We start from the raw sequence: 23,951 nt of genomic DNA, 5'->3' as shown, positions 1-23,951 counted from the left end.
GTTGAAGAGGTTATTCATTTATCTTTTGTGATTTTTTTTGTGCAAATTTATTATTATTATTATTATTATTATTATTGTTGTTGTTATAACACGTAATACAGCCTTGTTATTAATTGGGCTTCAAAACCATCAAACTGGATAAAATCACAGGAGCAAATCTCAGCAAGTCATTTGAACGCAAAACATTCCATAAAAAGGTTCTAATTACACATATCAATAATTGACCACCACCGCCAGCAGTCCCCGAGGGAAACACAATGACTAACACACCTAAAAACCTTCCTTTTTATTGCATTTAGAAATTAGAATTCATCTTTTACCCACAATTGGCTATCAACAAAATATCATATGGAAATGACTTGCTTCTTATCAATTGAACCCAAAAAATTGAAAAAATAAAAATAAAATTGACTCTACAGATATTCATATTCCTAAAATGGTCCTTATCTGATCTGGAGGATGTCTTGCCAATGATTTGGGTTCTGAGTATCCATTCTTGGGATCCATTATTACTTTGTAAATAAGCTCATAAGCTTCAGCAAGGGACCTTGCAACTTGAATAGAAGCTTCCGAACGCAACTTTGGAACCTGTATCTGCTCAAATTCAGGAAGGGAACTCTCACTTCCTAGTATAAGTCCAAAGAAAGCCCTCAAAGACTCTGAAAGAGAGGCTGGAGAAGTTTCTTCAATCTCTGCCAGTGTAATACCATTACCAAGTGAATTATGAAAGTGGGACATCTTATGTGACAAGCTGCATCTTCTTAGAATAGCATCGACTTCTTTAGCTACAAGAGCATGCATATGGTTTTCTATTATTGCTCCAAGTTTCTTCACATATTCGGCTGCAACTTCATGGCCAGATAGCGGTTGCTGGATGGCACACAAGCAGTTGATGAGGAATATCTTGGAAGGTGTTTCACTATTCTGCATAGATCAACAATATCAGCTAACATAAAAACTACTCAAAAGAGTTCATAAATGCACATAAACTTCATCATATTATTTTGGGTAAATTGCATCTATTGTCCCTCAACTTAGGTGGTTATTCTATTTCAATCACTCAACTTCAATAGTTCCTCAACTTAGGTGGTTATTCTATTTCAGTCACTCAACTTCAATTTGTTAAAATAAAGTCATTCAACTTTTAATTTTATTTTAGAAAATGTTCCTTTAACCAGCAATAGCAAGTTTCCGGATTCATTTTCCTTCTTAAATAACACTAAATTAATATTTAATCAAAATAAATCGATAAATCATTATTTATTGTTTATATTTTTTTATTATAAAAACTAAAATATTGATAAAATATCATATAGTAATAAAATATTATTTTTAAAATTTATATTTATTATTATATTATTATAATCTAGATTGTTACAAATTAAATTTTAATTAATAACAAATAACACATATATAATTAATAATTTAAATGTAAGAAAGTGAAAAAGAATGAAAAGAGGGCAAACGGATAATTATATCATTGCTACTACAAGTCAGGGGGCATTTTTCTACCAAAAAAAAAAAAAAACTGAGGTTAAGGGATTTTATTTTAAAAAATTAAAGTTGAGTAACTGAAATAAAATAACCACATAAGTTTAGGGACGGTGCAATTTACCCTATTATTTTGGGACAACTTATCCCACACAAGCAAAAAAATTAGATCTTTAACCTTTCATTATCTCCTTAACAAATCAGATAAGGATTGTTTATGTGTAACAATCAAAAAGATGGGTAGAAATCTATCTCACAGATAGCATAATATGTTCCTTGCATGTCTCAGCTATTAATGACAATATCTTGTGAGACACAAATCATTAATCCATGACGTGACAGTAATGGCTTACAACAGCCTAAATGTATGCAACCACATAATTGACACTAGTCATGGTATAGAAGGTCCAGGATTTAAGAAGAGCACACCAAATTGGAGACCATAAGGAACGATATGACACATAAAGAAAATGGTCTGGAGAGATCTAAATGCAAAGATTTGATCATCTTCAATCCCATATTCTTAGGACCATATGTCACAAAGTAATGTCCAACACAATCAACTCATTTTAGTGGTCCTAGACACAAGTCTAATGGAGCATGGTAACAGCATGTTTGTAAAAGGCATGCAAAGCTGGTTCTAACGCACAGACAAGTATTGGGCACATGTCCACATGTCCAATCATGAGAATCTAAGTTGGGAGCTTTATTAACTTTAGAGTCTGTTTGGCATTATTGTTGAAACTATTGTTGAGAAAAGTATCTCATGAAATATGTTAATTATAGGGTACTAAAATTTGTTTAAAGTTAAATTTGACATATTTTAGTCATAAAAACTTCAAAACAAATAAAAAACTTTTTCAACATCTAAAATAGTGCTTTCAAAAGTGTCTTTTTTTGACTTCCCAACATAAACCCCTAACAGGGATGTAGCTAATGTGGAGCTCAGTTTTGATGCTCTTTAAGCAGGAAAATTGCTGGACTTCATTTGTAGGAAGCAGGGGCATTTTTGTAACTTCTAGCTTTTGCTAGAACAGATTGGTTGAATGTCTCAAGGGCTTAATTTTGAGTCATTTTCTATTTTGAATTCTTAATGATTTGGGCAAAGATGATTAGGTTAGAATAGCCCATCAACCATTCAATGCCTCAAATAATTCATAGAAGCACATCAATATATCTATTGAAAGAAGAAATAATACTCCCTGCATTGGGATGTTTGAAGAATGAAGTCAGATTAGCATAAATGAAATAGAAAATAGGAAAAGTATAAACCTGCAAGGATGGGGAAGGGCTGCTATTTGACAAAAGCGCATCAACTGATGATTTATTAATTTGGCCAGAGTCTGAACTCATTCTTCTTCTTGTCAAGTGACCAGCACCCTTGGACTTGTGTGCCTCTGCGGCTTGCTCACACATCTGCAGTGCTTGGAAGTAATTAAGTTTATAATGGATGCTACAATGACCAAAAGAGGTTATCACAAAACTCGAACTACACTATTAAATTAATCCCCAAGAGATCAACACGGTGGTTGCAGTAGGGGGAGGGGTTATTTTTATACTTTACATTGATAGAGAGGGCTACACCTAAAATTTAGCTAAAATAATTAAACCCTTGAATAAAGTATTCATATCAATATGAGAATTTACCGGTAGGTCAGAAAATATCAATCCAGTTTCAATAGAATAACCCAAATAGATACAAATCCAGCTCAGAATGTCAACGCATCAGTACTTAATGTAAAATAGTTGGGAGGTATTCTTTTTCAACAGCAACAGGCACATTCAGGTTAACAGGAACAAAATAAACAGTCCACAGAATAAAACTATGCATGATTGGCATTTTATCACCATTAAAATAGTTCTTTTGACCAAAAAAAAAAAAGGTAGCTCTTTACAATCATCCTTTACAAGTCCCTCATATTTTGGAGACGTTATATAATCTTCTGATGGTTCACAATATCTAATATCTCTTTGCTCTATGATATGTCCATATATTGCTTTGCACTACACAAAGCTCAGTCTCATTATAGCCAAAACTTTTTCTTGAGCCAATTTTGGCTTAATTTGAAAGTTTAGTATTTATTATGGCTCGGTCAAAATTGAGGATTTAAAGGCACTGATGTGGCAAAAATGTTATTTTTTTAATATATTGTTGCTGACGTAATAGATGACATGGCATGGAATTTTATGTTCTTGCTGACGTAACAAAAATACAATTTTTTATATGTTATTGCTAACTAGCATAACTTTAATAATTAAACAATCTAAAACTTTTTAGTTTTAGTCAATTATAATCAATTTTATAAATTTGTTTCATTTATAGCCAGTTAACTTATTTTGATCTAACTATGTCAAAAATTAATATTTTATTACTTATCTCCCTCCGTCCACCTCTCTCTCCCCCTCTCTGTCTCTTTCCTCCAACCCACTGTCATTCAATAATATATATACACCCCTCTACCCACTCTCTCTCTCTTTGACCATCGCCATCCAAATATATATATATATATATATATATATATATATATATATATATATATATATATATTCAATAAGTGGCAAAACAAATCCGTTATGAATATATATACATATATATATATATATATATATATGCAGATTAGGCGGTTAAACCAGCCATATGCATGTAAAAGAAATTTTTAATTTTGTAGAGAGATTTGAAGAACTCACTTCAAAACTTTATAAATGTTGTAAGTTTTGTACAAGGGCTTTTGAGATATAATTCCCGGTAGGTATTACAAAGATTGCTCAATACCTAGGATTCTACCACAAGAAAGTTATAAAAAGGTTTTTGTAAGTAAGGCAGAGGTAAAGAGGGATAGGTGATGGACGACCTTCTTGCTCCTTTGATGCCTTCAGGGTTTTGTAAGAAGAAAGGCTTTGAGATATAATTCCCGGTAGGTATTACAAAGATTGCTCAATACCTAGGATTCTACTACAAGAAAGTTATAAAAAGGATTTTGTAAGTAAGGCAGAGGTAGGGAGGGATAGGTGATGGACGACCTTCTTGCTCCTTTCATGCCTTCAGGGTTTTGTAAGAAGAAAGGCTTTGGATGCTTTCTTCGGATTTTTTGATTTCTCAAATATTTTGGATGCCAAAAGGATGCCTTCTGAATGCGTGAGAGCTCTCTTTTATAGAAGTAGCCTGGGGCATACTTCATAATTTTGTAGATTTTGAACAGTGTCTGCTACTTGATGTCTTCACGTGTGAATAGTGCTTTTTGTCTTCTTCACATGCGAATAGTACAAAAGTGACAGGTAAACAGTGTCCTGTCAGGTTTTGAAATAAAGGAAAAGTAAAAACAGAAAAAGTAAAAGAATATTACAAAAGCAAGAAGCAAAAATAAAGTGAAAAGTTTAAACAAAGAAAAGCAAAGAAGAATAATTTGTTGCCGCCATAAATTTCTTTTGCCGATCTTCTTTTTTTTTTTTACAAGAGATTTTGTATCTGTGAAGAGATACTACAACCTTCTTCATTATCATCTGCCAAATTGATTATGGGTTCTGAATTAGAATCGGCTGCAGAGAAATTAATTCTGTTTTGCAATAACTGTTGCATTATTGCAAAATATTCATCATTTTTTGCTCCTGGTAGTCTTGCCATGGCATGTGATCGTTGGGCCAAAAATAATTGTTTGAAAGGTTTTGTACAGGAGTTGATAGCAAAAGATTTTTTTTCTTAAGCCAGTCTTTTAGTTCTTAGTTTGTAATTGCTTCTGGGACATTAAAATGAGTCCCACCATATTACTTTGAACCTTCTGATGATGGTGCTCAATCCATCTTGGGGCTTCGTAATTCTAAGAACCAGATCAAGATCCAAGCTAGAAAGAATTTTGAACAGAATAAGAGGAGAGGTAGAAACCTTTTCTCTTTGGATGAGGGTTTGTAATGAGTTTTAAGCTCTCTGAGACTTCTGGTGTAAGGATTTCAGGTAAAGCACCAAAATACTTCCACCATTAAGCAAATCATGAAAGGGGTTTCGGAAGAATCAAATAATTTTTGGAAATAGAATAGCCAAGAATGACTATTTTTATGGTATTGTATGAGAAATATATTATACCATGCTTATTGGTAGTTCCAATAATTGAAATGTTGGCAATGGTCAATCCTGTTTTGGAATGAAAAAGGAAAAACTTTTTGTTTTGTAAGCTCTTGTCCCCAATCAGAAGGATTAAGGACATTTTGGATGTGGCAAGTTGAATAAGCCGGATCAGCATGATTTTCTTTTAGATAAAAATATTTGAATTTAGTTGAGCCAGTAAATTCAAGAATTACCTGGTAATAAGCTTGAGTCTTGGTAAGATCCCATGGTTTGTAATGTCATCCTTTTGGAAAAGCTTTTGAAATTGCTATAGAGGCGTCTTAGTGTAAAAATTCGTCATCTATCATCAGAACATTTTGAAAATGTTTTTTTGTAATCCATTCTGAAGACTTCTTTTTTAATTTTGTTTGAGACAATTATTTGAGAAGAATTCGGTTGGGAAACATTGGTTTGAAAATCTATTTGTAAGATTTCATTGGCTTGAGAAATGTTTTGAGAAAGGATTTTTTGAGAGAGACTCCTTCCTCAAAAGTTTTGGAAATAAATTTTGTAGATTTACCTTTCTGGACCTGACTGGCGTTTATAATGTTTTGTAAGACCTGAAAAACTTCAGGAGAGTTGGATATGAAATCAGGTGTTAAAAAAAAAAAAAAAAAAGATCTTTTACAAAAACTTTATTCTGTATTTATATTTTTCAAATTTGATATGAAATTAGGTTTTTGGCAAGTACAAATCAATCCAAAAGATAGATACAAAACTGCATTTACAGTTTCTTTTGAACAGTATGAATGAAAAGTCATGCCTTTTGGCTTGAAAAATGCTCCATCAGAATTCCATACAATTATGAATGAAATTTTTAATCCATTTTCAAAATTCCGCATAATCTATATAGATGATGTTCTTGTGTTCTCAGAGTCAATTGAACAACATTTCAAACACTTAAGAACATTCTTCTATGTTACAAAACAGAATGGTCTTGCCGTATCAAAATCAAAGATTTCTCTTCCAAACCAGGATCAAGTTTCTAAGACATTATATTTCCCAAGGAACCATTACTCCAATAGAGAGGAGTCTAGAATTTGCAAATAAATTCCCTGACAAAATCTTGGATAAATCAGCTCCAAAGATTCTTAGGCAGTCTGGATTACGTCTTAGATTTTTGTCTAAGTATTAACCGTCTAGCAAAACCTTTGCATAATAGGTTAAAGAAAAACCCTGTTCAATGGACAGAGCATCATACTGAAGTGGTTCGTCATATCAAACAATAGGTTCAGACCATTCCTAATCTGCATTTAGCAGACCTATTAGCCCCTAAAGTAGTCAAAACAGATGCCTCAGAGTTAGGTTATGAAGGAATTTTAAAACAAATTCAAAATAGAAAAGAACAAATAATTCAATTCCATTCTGCACATTGGAATGATTGTCAAAAGAAACACTCTACCATTAAAAAATAGATTCTTACAATTGTCATGTGCAAACAAAAATTTCAAAGCAATTTACTAAATCAAAATTTTTTGCTTAGAATTGATTGCAAATCCGTCAAAGAAATTTTATAAAAAGATGTTCAAAATGTTGCATCAAAACAAATCTTAGCACTATGGCAAACGATTTTAAGTATTTTTTATTTTGAAATTGAATTTATAAAAGGAGATACAAATTCCATCCCAGACTTTCTAACCAGAGAATTTCTTCAAAACAGGCCAATGCCCAAAAAGAAAAATACCAAGGCTGAAGCTTCAGCCTCTACAAAACCAAATCCCACAAAACCACCTATTTCCTCTACAAAGCCTATACAAATTGGGCAGACATAGCCGAAGCAGAAGAAGAGGAAGATCATACAAAATTTATTGAGTCTCAGGCTCCAAAAACTGATAGCCAGATTCAAAAATGGATAGAATCACTATCCAACTCCCCTGAAGTTCTTTAGGCCTTACAAAACATTATAAAGGCCAGTCAGGTCCAATAAGGTAAATTTATAAAACTTATTTCCAAAACCTTTGACAAAGGAGAGTCTTCTTCTCAAAAAACCCTTTCTCAAAACATTTCTCAAGCCAATGAAATTTTACAAATAGATTTTCAAACCAATATTTCCCAACCGAATTCTTCTCAAATAATTTTATCTCAAACAAAATAAAAAAAGAAGTCTTCAGAATGGATTACAAAAACATATTTTCAAAATGTTCTGATCATAGAAGACGAATTTTTACACCAAGGCGCCTCTATAGCAATTTCAAAAGCTTTTCCAAAAAAATGGCATTACAAACCATGGGATCTTATCAAGACCCAAGCTTATTATCAGGCAATTCTGGAATTTACTGGCTCAGCTAAATTCAAACATTTTTATCTAAAAGAAAATCATGCTAATCCGGCTTATTCAACTTGCCACATACAAAATGTCCTTAATACTTCTGATTGGGGACAAGAACTCACTAAATAAAAAATTTTTTCTTTATCATTCCAAAACAGGATTGACCATTGTCAGCATTTCAATTATTGAGATTACCAACAGGCATGATATAATACATTTCTCATACAAAACCATAAGAATAGTCATTCTTGGCTCTTCTATTTCTAAAAATCATTTGATTCTTCCAAAACCCCTTCATGGTTTGCTCAATGGTGAAAGTATTTTAGTGATTTACCTGAAATCCTTACACCATAAGTCTCAAAAAGCTTAAATACCTTTAAAACTCGTTACAAACTCTCGCCCAATGAGAAAAAGTTTCCACCTCTTCTCTTATTTAGTTCAAAATTCTTTTACCTTGGGTCTTGATCTGGTTCTTAGAATTACGACCCCAAGATGGATTGAACACTATCATCAGAAGGTTCAAGGTAAAATGGTGGAACTCATTAAATGTCCCAGAAGCAATTACAAACCAAGGAATAAAGACTGGCTTAAGGGAAAAAACCTTTTACCTCCAACTCTTGTACAAAACCTTTCAAATTAATTATTTTTTGCCCAACGATCATATGTCATGGCAAGACTAACAGGAGCCATAAATGATGATGAATATTTTGCAATAATGCAACAGTTATTGCAAAACAGAACCAATTCCTCTATAGCCGATTCTGATTTAGAACCCATAATCGATTTGGGAGATGATAATGAAGAAGGTTGTGGTATATCTTCACAAATACAAAATCTCTTGTAACAAAAAAGATCGGCAAAAGAAATTTACGGCGGCAACAAATTATCATTCTTTACTTTTCTTTGTTTAAATTTTCTACTTTACTTTTGCTTCTTACTTTTGTGATATTCTTTTACTTTTTCTGTTTTTACTTTTCCTTTATTTCAAAACCCGATAGGACACTATTCAACTGTCACCTTTTGTACTGTTCACTTTTTACTGTTTGCATGTGAAGAAGATAAAAAGCACTATTCACACGTGAAGACATCAAATGGCGGATACTATTCAAAACCTACAAAATTACGAAGCATGCCCCCAGCTACGTCTATAAAAGGGTGCTCTCATGCATTCAGAAGGCATCCTTTTGGCATCCGAAATATTTGAGAAGCCAAAGAATCCGAAGAAAGCATCCAAAGCCTTTCTTCTTACAAAACCCTAAAGGCATTAAAGGAGCAAGAAGGACATCCATCACCTATCCTGCCCTACCTCTGTCTTACTTACAAAAACGTTTTTGTAACTTCCTTGTAGTAGAATCCTAAGAAACTCATGTATTGAGCAACCTTTGTAATACCTACCGGGAATGACATCTCCAAAACCCTTATACAAAACTTACAAAATTTATAAAGTTTTGAAGTAAGTTCTTCAAATCTCTCTACAAAATTACAAATTTCTTTTGCATGCATATGGCTGGTTTAACCTCATAATCTGCATATATATACTAAACTCAACTCAACTCAACTCAACTAAGCCTTTATCCCAAAAATTTGGGGTTGGCTATATGGATTTGCTTTCTCTACTCTAAATGATTTTGGATTAAATCCTCAGAAATGTGTAATGCTTCTAGGTCATGTTGTACTATTCTCCTCCAAGTTAATTTAGGTCTACCCCTTTTTTTCTTTCTATCCTCTAACCTAATGTGCTTTACTTGTCTAACTGGAGCCTCCGTATGTCTACGCTTCATATGACCAAACCACCTTAATTTCTCTTCTCTCAACTTATCCTCAATTGGCACCACTCCTACCTTTTCTCTAATACTCTCATTACGGACTTTATCTAGTCTAGTATGACCACTCATCCACCTTAACATTCTCATCTCCGCAACTCTTATCTTAGACGCATACAACTCCTTCAGTATCCAACACTCACTACCATATAACATAGCCGGTCGTATAGCTATACGGTAAAATTTTCCTTTCAACTTATTGGGAATCTTGCGATCACATAGAACTCCCATGGCACGTCTCCACGTCAACCATCCGACTTTAATCCTATGACTAACATCCTCCTCACATCCCCCATCTACTTGAAGGATTGAGCCAAGATATTTAAAGTGATTACTTTGGGGTGGTACCACTCCATCCAAACTAACTCCTTCCCTATCACTAGTTTGGCCTTCATTGAACTTGCAATGCATGTATTTTGTCTTCGTTCTACTTAACTTAAAGTCCTTTGACTCTAGAGTACTTCTCCAAAACTCTAGTTTTCTATTGATTCCTTCTCGCGTTTCATCTATCAGAACAATATCATCCGCAAACATCATGCACCAAGGAATACTCTCTTGTATATGTTTCGTCAATTCATCTAAAACTAATGTAAAAAGATAAAGGCTTATAGCTGATCCTTGGTGTAATCCAATTGAGATCGGAAAATCTCGTGTCCCCTCCCACTGTGCGCACAATAGTAATTGCCCCTTCATACATATTTTGCAACACTTGTATGTACCTAATAGATACCCTCTTTTGTTCTAACACAATCCATAAGACATCTCTTGGAACACTATCATAAGCCTTCTCCAAATCAATAAAAACCATGTGTAGATCTTTCTTCACATCTCTATATTTCTCCATCAAACTTCTAATGAGAAAGATCGCTTCCATAATTGAACAACTGGGCATGAAGCCAAATTGAATGAAAGAGATAGAAGTATGATGACGTAGTCGATACTCCACAACTCTCTCCCAAAACTTCATAGTATGGCTCATGAGTTTAATTCCCCTATAATTTGAGCAACTCTATATGTCTCCTTTATTTTTAAAAATAGGTATTAAAATACTCCTCCATTCATAAGGCATTTTCTTTGAGTTTAGAATCTTATTAAATAATTTAGTTAATCATGCCACTCCCATATCTCCCAAACACTTACACACTTCAATTGGTATTCCATCGGGTCCACAGGCTTTACCCACTTTCATTCTCTTAAGTGCTTCATTTACTTTTAAAGATCTAATCCTTCTAGTATAATTCACATTATTTTCTATTGTTCTATAGTCTATATTCACGCTATTACCATTTTGACTATTATTAAAAAGATTATTAAAATAATTTCTCTATCTTTCTTTAATGTCCTAATCTTTCACCAACACTTTTCCAACCTTAATGCACCTAACTTGATTGAGATCTTGACATTTCCTTTCTCTCCTCCTCGCTAATCTATAAATATCTTTCCCCCCTTCTTTAGTTTTAAGTTTCTCATATAACTTTTCAAAGGCCTGTGTTCTTGCTTGACTAACTGCCTTTTTTGCCTCTTTCTTTGCTATCTTGTACTGTTCATATGCCTCATTATTATCACATTTAGGTAATTTCTTATACCATTCCCTTTTTCTCTTCACTGCCTTTTGTATTTCCTCATTTCACCACCATCTCTCTTTTGAGGGTGGTCCATGTCCTTTAGACTCTCCGAGTACTTTTCTAGCTACTTCTCTAATCTTTGATGCCATCTGTATCCACATATCATTGGCCTCCATATCCAGCTTCCATGCTTCGGACTCGAGAAACTCATTTTTGAACTTCACTTGCTTTACTCCTTTGAACTCCCACCACTTTGTTCGAGCTATACTATTTCTTCTAACCTTACTTGAATTGTTCCTAAACTTGACATTCAAGACCACTAACCGATGTTGACTTGTTAAAGCCTCTCCTGGAATGACCTTGCAATCCTTGCACAGAGCTCTATTTGTCTTCTTGGTTCTATGTTGCCCACTTTTGAAAGTCACTAAATGTGACTCTCTTTTTATAAAGTAGGTATTTGCTAGCATTAGGTCGTATGCCATAGCAAAATCTAGAATACTTTTTTCCTCCTCATTTCGACTACAAAACCAACCTCCATGAACATTCTCATAACCTTGCCTATCACTTCCTACAAGTCCATTCATATCTCCACCAATGAAAACATTCTCTTCATTCGGTATGCTTTGCATTAAATCATCTATATCTTCCCAAAACCTTTGTTTACTCTCACTATCTAGTCCTATTTGTGGAGCATAAGCACTAACTATATTTATTGTTTCTTCTTCTAGTACTATTTTTACTAGTGTAATTCTATCTCCTACTCTTTTCACAGCTATTACAGCATCTTTTAATGTCCTGTCTATGATTATACCCACTTCGTTCTTGTTTCTCTCCTTTCTGGTAAACCACAGTTTGTGCCCTGAATTACCCACTTCTTTGCTTTTCTCTCCTACCCATTTAATCTCCTGAATGCAAACAATATTCACCCTTCTCCTTTCCAAAGTATCTACAAGCTATCCAACATTTCAAGTACCAACCTTGATCCTCCTCCTATCCTGTTCCTTCCTAATTGGTCTCCTTCTAATATATCTTCTATTGTTTTTTATGTCCATTTTGTATTCTGTTCCACTATCTGTTCTACTATTTGTCCTATGGACTAACTTCTTTACCCACACCCATCCAAGATGTGGGAACCCTTGCTCACTTAACACCACACTCAGGCGCCAACATGGCACGTCGCTTTCCGTGAACGCCCTACACCCTTGCATATTTCTCACTACACCCGGGCTCCAATGTAGCGCGTCGTAAGTAGAAAACGCCCTAACGTTTATATCATTTGAATCCATATCATAAGGTGTGACGAAATTTTTACGCTAGTTGTCACCTACCGCAATCCTTCTCCTTTATCCGGGCTTGGGACCGGCTAAGCACAAACTACTTAGACGGAGTTAATCTGCATATATATATGTACATATATTCATAACAGACTGACTCTGCCGCCTATTGAATGTATATATATATTTTTCAATTTCATTTCTGAAGATTTTCCGTCTTTCTTATATATTTTGTTTATTTCTTTAATTGTTTATTTATTTTCCAAGATTTAGAGAATAATTTCTTCCCTATTAGCTTAGCTCCCTATCGATCTTGGTGCTTCGTTGGTATCAGAGCGGTGCATATATATATATATATATATATATATATATATATATACATACATACCCTCCAACCACCTTTCCCTCTCTAAATAATATCCCTATATTACTCCCCTCTCTCTCTCTCCCTCTTTTTTTATTATACTAAGTAACATAAATATTTATTTTTGCAATTGTATTAGGTAATAAAAAATTAATTTTTGACCAAGGTAGATCAAAATTAGTCAATTGGTTATAAATGAAACGAACTTATAGAATTAGCTATAATTGACAAAAGTTAAAAAGTATAGATTTTTCAATTGTTAAAATTATGTTACGTCAGCAACATATAAAATAATAATATTTTTGCCATTTTAGCCACTATGTCAACAACATATTAAAAAAATAATATTTTTACCATGTTAAGCGTCACATTAGTGCCCCCAAATCTCCAATTTTGACTGGATACTAAACTTTCAAATTAGGCCAAAATTGACCCCAAAAAAAAAGTTTTGGCTATAATTGCAAAAACTCGTAAAGTTTTAGAATTTTTTGAATATTGGACCTATATACTAGGGCGCCTCTTGCCTTAATAACACTAACTAGGGTTTGTGGGGAAAAAAAAAAAAAAACAAAGAAAGGGAGAGATGGAGATGTCAAACGGAGAGAGAGAGAGAGAGAGAGAGAGAGAGAGAGAGAGAGAGAGAGAGGCCATATTCTAACTTTTTTTTTTTTAATTTTCCGCATCAGCATTTAGTGTCAGATCTGGTGTACATGTCAATTGCTCCACCATTAATCAGACCAGAACTCAACCAGAGAGTATAATTTTGGTGATTTGGACAGTTTCTATGGTGAATTAAAAAAAAAAAATTAAAAGTACAGATTACTTTTGAAAAACATGCTAATGTTTAGCACCATTTTTTGGTATGTTTGCCTTTTATAAACAATTTCTGTTTACAAGATTTACCTTCCCACAAGATCGAGATAACGACACTTCAACCATGACTTCTTTCACATAACTGAGTTGTTTTAAAGGAAATCTGAAATTATTTCATGTCAAAAAACTGTTCCAAAACAAATATCAAGTATCTATAAACTTCGTGTTATTATGTTTTGGAAGTATACAGCCCAATTCAAATCACCCCAGAACAATGCAAATTCAACAATTAGCTTAAAACATACCTGAATGATAGGATCAAGTATAGCAGACATCACAGGATCAAAATCAGGCTTTTTCACTGAAGCAGGAACCATCATGCTGTCATGGTTCTCGATTATTTCAAGTAGAACAGAGACTCCTTCTCTCACTGCTTCAGGCGGGGAAAGATCAACAGCAACAAGGGGAGGATAGCGTAAAAGCTTCTCCCCTCGACTTTTCAGAATGTCAAAAAATGTTTTCTGTGCAGCTTCCTTGAGCATCCAAAGCGTACTACAGAGAGCTGTATCTCTCCCAAGCAAATCTGACATCTACAGCACAATCATGAAAAAGGTGAAAACCTTTTAACTGTAAAAAAAGGATACTAACACCAACAATGTTCCAACTTTAATTTGATTTTTACATGAGTTCTCAAACTCCGATTTATTTACAATTGAGTTCTTAAATGGAAAATAACAATATCTAATCAAGTGCATCTGTCAGGTTTCTTTTTTGGAATGGTGTAGACATCACATGCTCACTTTTAATAGACAATATGTAGAGTAAAAAAAAAAAAAGCTTGAGCAAAATCACATGCTATTTATGAGTTATTGAGTTTAAAAAAAGAGCATATTCTTTCATGTATATCTCCTCTTCTCTTGTGTCTCTCTCTCTTCCCCATAATACCCTTTTCACTAGGGGTGTACACAGTTTTTGGTTCTCCCAAATTGAAAAGAACCTGAGCTTAAAAAAGAACTATTAACGTAAGAATTGAACTGTATCGAACCGAAGAACCAATTTTAGACATATATTTTTCTATAATTTTTTTAGATACATTATAGAATTTCAATATAAGCAATTATATACTCATATGCAATTAAGATTATATTGTGTGTAAATACAATTATATTTATAAACTATATACAACCTAACACTATTTTTAATTCCTCTAGTGTTTCCTAATAATTTTTTAAAAATAAATGAATTAAGTCACCTTATAGTTCTTAATTATAAATGTATTATATAATATACTTTCTAAATTCACAATTATATAGTCCATAATTATATATTTACCTCATAGTTAAAGACTATATATATATGAAATTATAACTAATTAAGTTATGTAGGAATAAAATTGTATAAGGCAAAGGTGTTAGGCATATATAGATTATAAAGAGTTAAATACTATTAGTACAACTCAACTCAACTCAACTAAGCCTTTATCCCAAAAATTTGGGGTCAACTATATGGATTTGTTTTCTCCACTCTAAACGATTCTGGGTTAAATCCTCATAAATGTGTAATACTTTTATGTCATGTTGTACTACTCTCCTCCAAGTCAATTTAGGTCTACCCCTTTTTTTCTTTCTATCCTCTAACCTAATGTGTTCTACTTGTCTAACTAGAACCTCCGTATGTTTACGCTTCACATGACCAAACTACCTCAATCTCCCTTCTCTCAACTTATCCTCAATTGGCACCACTCCTACCTTTTCTCTAATAGTCTCATTACGGACTTTATCTAGTCTAGTATGACCACTCATCCACCTTAACATTCTCATCTTTGCAATTCTTATCTTAGACGCATACGACTCCTTCAGTGCTCAACACTCACTACCATATAACATAGCCGATCGTATGGCTGTACAGTAAAATTTTCCTTTCAACTTATTAAGAATCTTGCGATCACATAAAACTCCCGTGGCACGTCTCCACTTCAACCATCCGGCTTTAATCCTATGACTAACATCCTCCTCACATCACCCATCTACTTAAAGGACTGAGCCGAGATATTTAAAGTGAATGTATTCTGCTTTCGTTCTACTTAACTTAAAGCCCTTTGACTCTAGAGTACTTCTCCAAAACTCTAACTTTCTATTGACTCCTTCTCGCATCTTATCTATCAGAACAATATCATCCGCAAACATCATGCACCAAGGAATACTCTCTTGTATATGTTTCGTCAATACTACAAGTGATTTTTAAAATTAACAAGTTATATGTGCCAGACATTAAATAAAATAAATTAAAGTGATTAACTAAAATGGAAATAGACTTTTGAGAAATTTAAAAGTAAACCTGCAAAAGTAATTTGGTAAAAGGGTGGAAGGGATTGAACCAGATACCTCTTTAAATTTAAATATTGTCATCAACCATTGACCCACTAAGCAATTTTGTTAAAAAAATTGCAATTGATCATATAAGTAATAACATGTTTTTTGAAACCTTAAAATATAATTTGTTATGAATAGTAATGAGGGTTGTAATTGTATGGTGAACGGAGTAGAATAAGAAGATGTAGTTGCAATGAATTGATAGCTGTTATAGGACTTGTTATATTTGTTAAGTGGTTGTTATAATTGACAAGAATAGTTAGTAGAAGAGATGTTGTATAAATAACCGAAAAGTTGTAACAGAGAAGTATCCAAGAGAAGCATCTGTCAGGTTTCTTTTTTGGAATGGTGTAGACATCACATGCTCACTCTTAATAGACAATATGTTGAGTAAAAAAAAAAAAAAAAAAGCATGAGCAATATCACATGCTATTTATGAGTTATTGAGTTTAAAAAAAGAGCATATTCTTTCATGTATATCTTCTCTTCTCTTGTATCTCTCTCTCTTCCCCATAATACCCTTTTCACTAGGGGTGTACACAGTTTTTGGTTCTCCCAAATTGAAAAGAACCTGAACTTAAAAAGAACTATTACCGCAAGAATTGAACTGTATCGAACAAAAGAACCGATTTTACACATATTTTTATAAATATTACAATCAATTCTCTTCTCTCTATGTTCTATTCTCTCTATCTTCCTCCTTCCCCCTTCTTTCTATATCTCTCCCTAATTTATGTTCTTATCTGGAATTAAGAACACTGCTTTGTAACAGATGGTATCAGAGCTTGATTTACATTGGGTATTGTCTCAAATCTACTAAGGTAAGTTGCAATGATGGCTCGGTGAATGGCAGGCCCTAAATTCGAGGTTCTTCTTTCCTGAACTGCTCTTCTCTCTATTCTTCTTCTTCTTCTTCCATTTTCTTCCTTTTTCTGTCTCTTCTTTCTTCTTCCCTGAGATCTCTTCCCTCTCTTCCCTTTAATTCTTCTTCCTTCTTCCCCTGAAATTTCTTCCCTTCTTTCCCTTTATTTTCTTCTTCTCAGTAGATCCTATTTCTTCCTCAGCCTTTCTTGAAATTCTTGAATCAAATTTCTTTCTTCTTCTGTTCATTTCTGGTTCTCTCTCCTATTTTCCTCATTTAATTTTTCATTTCCTGCATTTTAAGAAACCTATTTTTTAGAATTCTTAAAATTTTATTCCTCTCCTTTGTTCTTTCTCTCTTGTGAGCTACCTTATTCCTTTTCCCTCTATCAAAATTTCTACCCTGTGAGGATTTTAAATTCAACACCTGTTTTTTTTTTTTTGGGGTTCCATTGACAAATTCCAGTTGATTTTATTTTCCTACGTTTCTTCGCTAATTTTCTTCCTCAGTTTTCTTGGAGATAAATCTTCCGTTCTATTTTCTATCATAACCCATACCTAGCCCTTTTACTATCAGAAAATGGAAATACAACCTGGGCAACAAGATATCATTTTGCGTATACTCGAACGTTGGGAAACCTTTAAAAGACAAGAAAAATTTATGGAAAAATTGGATCGGAGATGGGAAACATTTCAGAAGCTGATTCAAAATGTGACAACCACAAACCATGGAATTGAGAGTTCTTGGAGTAATGGCAGTGAATCAGGAGAGTGAGACCACGGAGGTCTCCATTGACGACAAGGTGATTTTAAACTCATTACCCGAGAATTCTTGGAGTAATGGCAATGAGAGGGGATTACTGAATAAAAAAGAAGAGACATGGGAGTTTGATGTTAAGGAGGAAAATGACTTTATTGATGTGCAGCATTTCTTCTTAGCAATGGAGAAAAGGAAGAGATTGATATTATTGGTGATTGAGAGGCGATTGTCCCGGATCAATTAGATTCAATTGAGAATGAAGACATGGCTGATATGGAATCAATAGAAAAATATAAAAAATAGCTTGGTGCTGAGATGGGGCAAAATTTTATTATTGATATGTCCAGTATAAGTGAGGTATGTTAGGATGGTGATGATGGGCAATTAGAGTCTGCAAAAGGGGAAACAGGAGCTAAATCTAAAGTAATTGCACAACTCGTTTCCAAAACTTAATTTTTTGTTGCAAAAATTCTTGAGAATGTTTTTGAAAACAAGAAAAATAAAGGTGTTACAACAAGTGTGGGTATTGGAAGCAAGTAGCAGTATTTGGGGAGCCAAGATAGTGAATTCAGCGGTTTTACTCATATAAACCTCATGGAAGATAAATAGGAAATATCAAGAAGGGGAAGGAAGAAGTTAAAACACCATATGGTATAGTGATCTTGAAGGAACAAATATGGGAAATTGGGAGAAGACAAAGGAAGAAAATTAACTCTGTCAAGTTCCTTTTAGTGTCATAGTTGCAGCTCTCCTTATTCATTCTTGAGGACAAGAATGAATTCAAGAAGTGAGTAATGTAATGAATATTAATAAGGGTTGTAATTGTATGATGAAGAGAGTAAAATAAGAAGATGTAATTGAGATGAGTTGATAGCTGTTATAAGAGTTGTTATAGTTGTGAAGCAGTTGTTATAATTGGCGGGAACAATTAGTTAGTAGAAGAGATGTATAAATAATTGAAGAGTTGTATCAGAGGAGTATTCAAGAAATATCAATATTACAATCAATTCTCTTATCTCTAAGTTCTATCCTCTCTATCTTCCTCCTTGCCTTCCCCTTTCTCTCTCTATCTCTCCCTAATTTCCGTAACAGATTATTAGCCAAATTTAAACCTTAAAAATTAGTAAGTATTATAACAAATATGAAATTTTAGGTGCATATTATAGTATCTCATCAAGTTTTCATAATGATAGGCTATTTGTAAAGAATGGAAATTTATATTGAGAGCATGGCTTTAAATAAAGGCCATTACGTTATTTAAAGATTTTTTTGCCTCACCATTGCCGTTACCACCATTATTTAATGGATTTTTAAAATTTATAATTGGAAAGGCCGTTACCGCTGTTATTCAAAGGTAATAACGGCCTTTGCTTTTCCAGCTAAAAATTCTTAACTTTTTTTTTTTACCTCTTTCATGTGAAATGTAGTAGATGGAATCTTTTTTTAGGCAAAATCATTCATTTTAACACATTTTCATTCTCTCCAGGCAATTATGTCATTTTCTCTCAACTATCTCTCAATTCTCTCCACAACCAACTAAAGTGAAATCATTCATTTCTCTACAAATTTTTGAGCTCAAGAGTATTGATCATTAGATAGACAAGATAGTTTTGAAGTGAAGGAGATTAAAGGGTTAGATTCTTTTTTAGCCCTTTTTTAATCATTTTTAGGTAAATACATAAATAATTGGAAAAAAAATCAAAGAAAATTTTGGGCTTTAATAATATTTGCTTAGACTTTGACAAGATAAAATTAAAATAAGAATAATCATGAATTTAACTCTTGAAATTGATTTTCATAAATTAAATAGTAAGTTTACAACCTGAGTTAATGATCAAAGCTCCCAGTCTCAGTCCTATGATCAAAGTCAAGATGATCAAGAATATCCTAGACACTCATTTTGGTAGTAATAAGGTTAGTTATTTACTATCTTCTTAGTTATTTTGGTTTTAAATTGATTAATACTAATGATATATGAGAATGGTGGATTTAATATCTTTATTTGATATATTTGTGCTTATTATTTAGTTGTATATCTTAGTTTTACTTGTATCTTTGAACATTTATTCATTTTATGAACTTTGTAAATTTTTCAAAAAAAATTTGTGTATCCACATGCTGTTACCATTTACGTTGTGGTTGTTACAGACCCATTTCCGTTACTCGTGATGCAATTTAAAACCATGATTGAGAGATTAATTATAAAAAAAAAGGGTTCTTACTTCTTCCATTTTTTTTAAGTGGGATTGCAATCCATCATCATTTAGAAAGCATTTAAAAAAAATGAAAAATAAATAAAAAAAGAAGGGGGAGGAGAGGGGGGGGCCTAACTTCTCTATGAAAAGAGAAGCTCCTCTACCTTTAGTAATTCAAGATGGCAGCCATCACATGGGGCCCGTATAATATTAAAGTTTGAAATTTTTGTTCCAATCACGAGAACAAAAAAGTCTAATTAGACCTAATCGATTTTCAGGTCAATTTGGTTTTGGTTTTCATTAGGACCAAAGCCCAAAAAGCCGAACTGAAATTTCAGTTCAGTTTTTAGTCTTTTCAGTTCCAGTCCTAGCCTTCCATGAATTACCAATTCCCAAACCAAACCGTGCACGGCCCTACTTTTCACTTCAGAAATTCTAGCCAGCCACACCAGCGAGAGAAACCAGCCAGATGCGCTTTAGCAGAAATAGGTAGTTTAAGCATTAGATTGAAAAAAATTAGAGCTCAAGCACTCAGAAATCAAGTTAAACCATCATGTTGAAGTATAGCTGGTTATACTATAAAAAATAAATAAATAAATGGGTAGAGATTAACTCACAGTAAAGCTGTAAAATTCCAGGGTATTAATCAGCTTATATGCAATTATAAGACTAGGCTGTGACTGCAAAACTTGTTCAACTCTAACTTTAAAAGGCCGGCAAACTCCTTCAAAAATTCTGTCCAAAACGAATGTCGAGTCAGCTTCTGTCTTTCCACTACCATTTTCCAAATTCTTGGACAATTGATTTGCTGAGGATCCAGCATCTATCACAGCATCTGGTTCAAGTAAAACAAGAACAAGTTCTCGTTCAGATGCCAAGGCCTGCATGTGAAGCAACAAACAATTGTTGATAAATGAGAAGAAAAACTAACACTTGTATTTGCAAAGAACAAAACTATATCGGAAAAAAAATTCAACTTAAAAAGGCTTCAAGTCAAACCTGATGTAACCATCCTAGCATGTCACCCACATATCTTAATGGATCATGTGCATGAACCTCTATCGGTCTAGGTAGTCCACCAGGACCACCACGTGTAAGAGCACTTATAAATCTTCTAAACAATGCATTGTGCCTCATATTTGCCACCTGTATGATCAGTACAGAGAGGTATTATGACATGCAACTAGAAAAATGACCAAAAATGTAAGTTTTGGTTATTAATTATTCAGCTTGGTTGCATAAGAATCACCTCTTCAGCACAATACTTGAAAAGGACAGGCCTTTCTTTGAGGCATCGGACTGCTGTTTTTAAAAGTTCACTAACTTCAGCATTATCAGTATCACCCAATTTCCTACATTCTGCCTGAACCCACCTAGATACCAAATAAAATAATATTTACTATGCCAAAAAGCAACAATCAACTAGATTTGAAAAGACATAAAGCTTCACAAAGCAGATTAGGCCCTGACTGAATCCATGTAGCTGATAGAACTAGTTTGCATTCAAAATTGCTATCTAGGAAGATCAGCTTATAACTGCTCAAGGAAGCCTTTAGCTTGTTCCTACAGTCTAAGTACATAAGCTAGACAGTGAGAAGGTCGAACTTATAAACCTTTGGGTCTAAAACACCAATATTTACATACACAAGTCATTAATATGTACAATATATGCAACCAAAAGAAGTATCAAGTAACTTCCACATAATATCAAATTTCCCTCACACTCTAAGGGACTCAGATCCAGAATCATGCCACAAGACCTAGCTGCCCTGTTTCATAAGGAACACAGTTCAAAACATATATAAACCATGAGAAAAGTCACATGATAATACAATTCTTTGTCCATTCTCAAAGATGATGCATCAGTCACTAATTGCTAAAATTAGTTAGATTTTAATGACCAAATGGCATATAAACCATGAATTTAAAAGCACACTGAGGGAAAAACAAGCATAGGGTTTTTACATGCTTCAATAAAATTGTTAGATTATAGAAAAGCTTCACCTGCATAGACGCTCATAAGCTCCTTCTTGGTACACTGCCATCATATCCATGAGCTCCAAACCAGCACGCTGTCAAGGACCCCTCATGTCAATTATCTTCATTACTATTGTTCTTTTGAAAATCATAGGAGGCAATGAGTAAAAGGAAAGCAATATAACATAAACATGAAACTGATAGTTCTTAACAAAACATCCCACGTCAAGACTAAAAAGGTTGCGAAATCCAAGCACCATATTACTGCAATAAAGTCTGTAACACCAACAATAGATGGTAAAGAATTTAGTATTGAACTTTACAATGATTAAATTTTATGTGCACGCTGCATAATATTTGGGCTTCAATTAATACACAACTAAAAATGACAATTTGAAATATAAAAATCAATATTATACCTGGTGATGCGTCCTTAGTAGTATTTTGCAATTGGCATGAATTTCTTGAACATGAGATAGTGCCTTGAAGAAATTTTCATTTAATTCCTCATCCCTCAGCGCATTTATCTGTGAATGGAAGATGCAAAAGAGGCAAATATAAAGTCCTAAGTGCAAGAACAAAAAATCTTAAAATATAAATATATAAAATAAAGGAAAGCAAATCAAGCTTGAACCTCTTCATTAGAGAGCTGATAATCACGAAGGAAGCATGACACAATCTCTTGCCTTTGTGTAGTAATTTCAAGCTCCTGTTTAAGCCTTTCAGTGGTGCTGATAATATCTCCTGTGCTAGCACTACAGTTGTTCAATGCCTTTGCAATCCTTAAAAGGTAGAAAATCAGTAAGTTTCTCAGCCAGCTGTAGAAAAATCTCCTCCAGCTTATATACAAGTACCAGTAATGGAATGCACATGATGCATAGAACCACACAATCTCTCAAAACTAAGTACGGCCAAGTTGTGGAAACAAACGAAATAGGACATTGCCCTATCAATTTGATGTGTGGAGACATATCATCAATGCAAGGTAGAACTAACATGCAAGTGTAGCAACAGAATCCAGTAAAAAAACAAAGCCAATTGATTGAGGAATCGTTTGAAGAAAACATGAAACAGAACATCATTGGAACTGGTAATACACCCACCAAATATTTGCAGAATTGATCCATTCCAACTTATCTTACTAATCAATAATTAAAACAGCAAAAGAAATCCCAAACTTCAAAATCACAATTCACAAGTAAAAGGTGGCATATTGTCAGGAATGTGAACTAATTTTCAATCTAATTCCAAGGAAAAGCAAATATAAGTTTAATAGAAATTAAAAGAAAAAAAAAGGAAAAAAAAAAAAAGATAGAAGAGAAACATACTTGTCGCAGCATTCAGCAAGAGCATTAACCTCCTCCTCCACATTATCCAAAGCCTAAAAAAAAATTGAAAAAATGAAGAAATACGCAAGGGCATCTCTATATATATCATAGAAATAAAGAGAAAATTACCAGCTGAGCAGCGTTGGAGGCTTGGAGAAATTGGAGATTGATAGAAAGAGAACGCTTCTCGATGGTGGATCGGAGATTGCGACGAGCCTGAGGAGAGTTGTCCGAGTAGAAAGTAGAGAGAGTATGGAGTGAAGAAACCAGATCTGGATTGTCCGTACGACATTCCAACACTTTCTTCAGTTTCCGGGATAGGCCCGGCGCGAGTCCTGTCGTCGTACCCATTTCTTCTTTCAGTTGTTGAAATTTAGATTTATATGCTCAAATGGGCTCTGATAAATTTTTTTCAGAATTACCATGTTTTAATGGCCAAATATACCTTCAGAGGATTATACTCTCAGTCTTTGCCGAACTCACACATGGCCTAAATTATTTACTTATTATACACTTTTAACTTAAAAATAATCTAACAATTAAATCCAAATTTAATCTGAGAGACATGCACGCTTATATGTTAAATGAGTGCCAAATAGCAAAAGGAAAAAGATGAGTTGGCACATGCAAATGTAATGGATTGAAAAATGTTAAACATATATGTATGAGTTTTCTCCCCAAGTCAATTGCAACTTGCAATTTCATTCTCAAAAAATCTCAAAACAAAATCAAATTTCTTTCTATAAGGTTCAATAGAAGT

General features: G+C 33.6%; 1 protein-coding gene across 1 annotated transcript; it reads right to left on the bottom strand.

Annotated features, from left to right (window-relative positions):
- Window positions 1-262: 262 nt before the first annotated feature.
- On the bottom strand, window positions 263-23,688 carry LOC110668449 (conserved oligomeric Golgi complex subunit 6). The gene is made up of 11 exons (XM_021829666.2): window positions 23,321-23,688; window positions 23,192-23,244; window positions 22,498-22,645; window positions 22,283-22,390; window positions 21,891-21,958; window positions 21,136-21,259; window positions 20,886-21,032; window positions 20,504-20,767; window positions 14,004-14,288; window positions 2,764-2,907; window positions 263-924 (listed from the first exon to the last, which is right to left on the bottom strand). Exons 1-11 carry the CDS (start codon window positions 23,540-23,542, stop codon window positions 424-426), a joined length of 2,064 nt encoding a protein of 687 aa, XP_021685358.2. The 5' UTR covers window positions 23,543-23,688; the 3' UTR covers window positions 263-423.
- Window positions 23,689-23,951: the final 263 nt, after the last annotated feature.

The sequence above is a fragment of the Hevea brasiliensis genome, chromosome 15 (assembly GCF_030052815.1).
Source record: "Hevea brasiliensis isolate MT/VB/25A 57/8 chromosome 15, ASM3005281v1, whole genome shotgun sequence".
Classification (NCBI taxonomy): Eukaryota; Viridiplantae; Streptophyta; class Magnoliopsida; order Malpighiales; family Euphorbiaceae; genus Hevea; species Hevea brasiliensis.
Note: the sequence above shows the minus strand (reverse complement) of the source record. Positions and strands in the feature narration are given on the sequence as shown.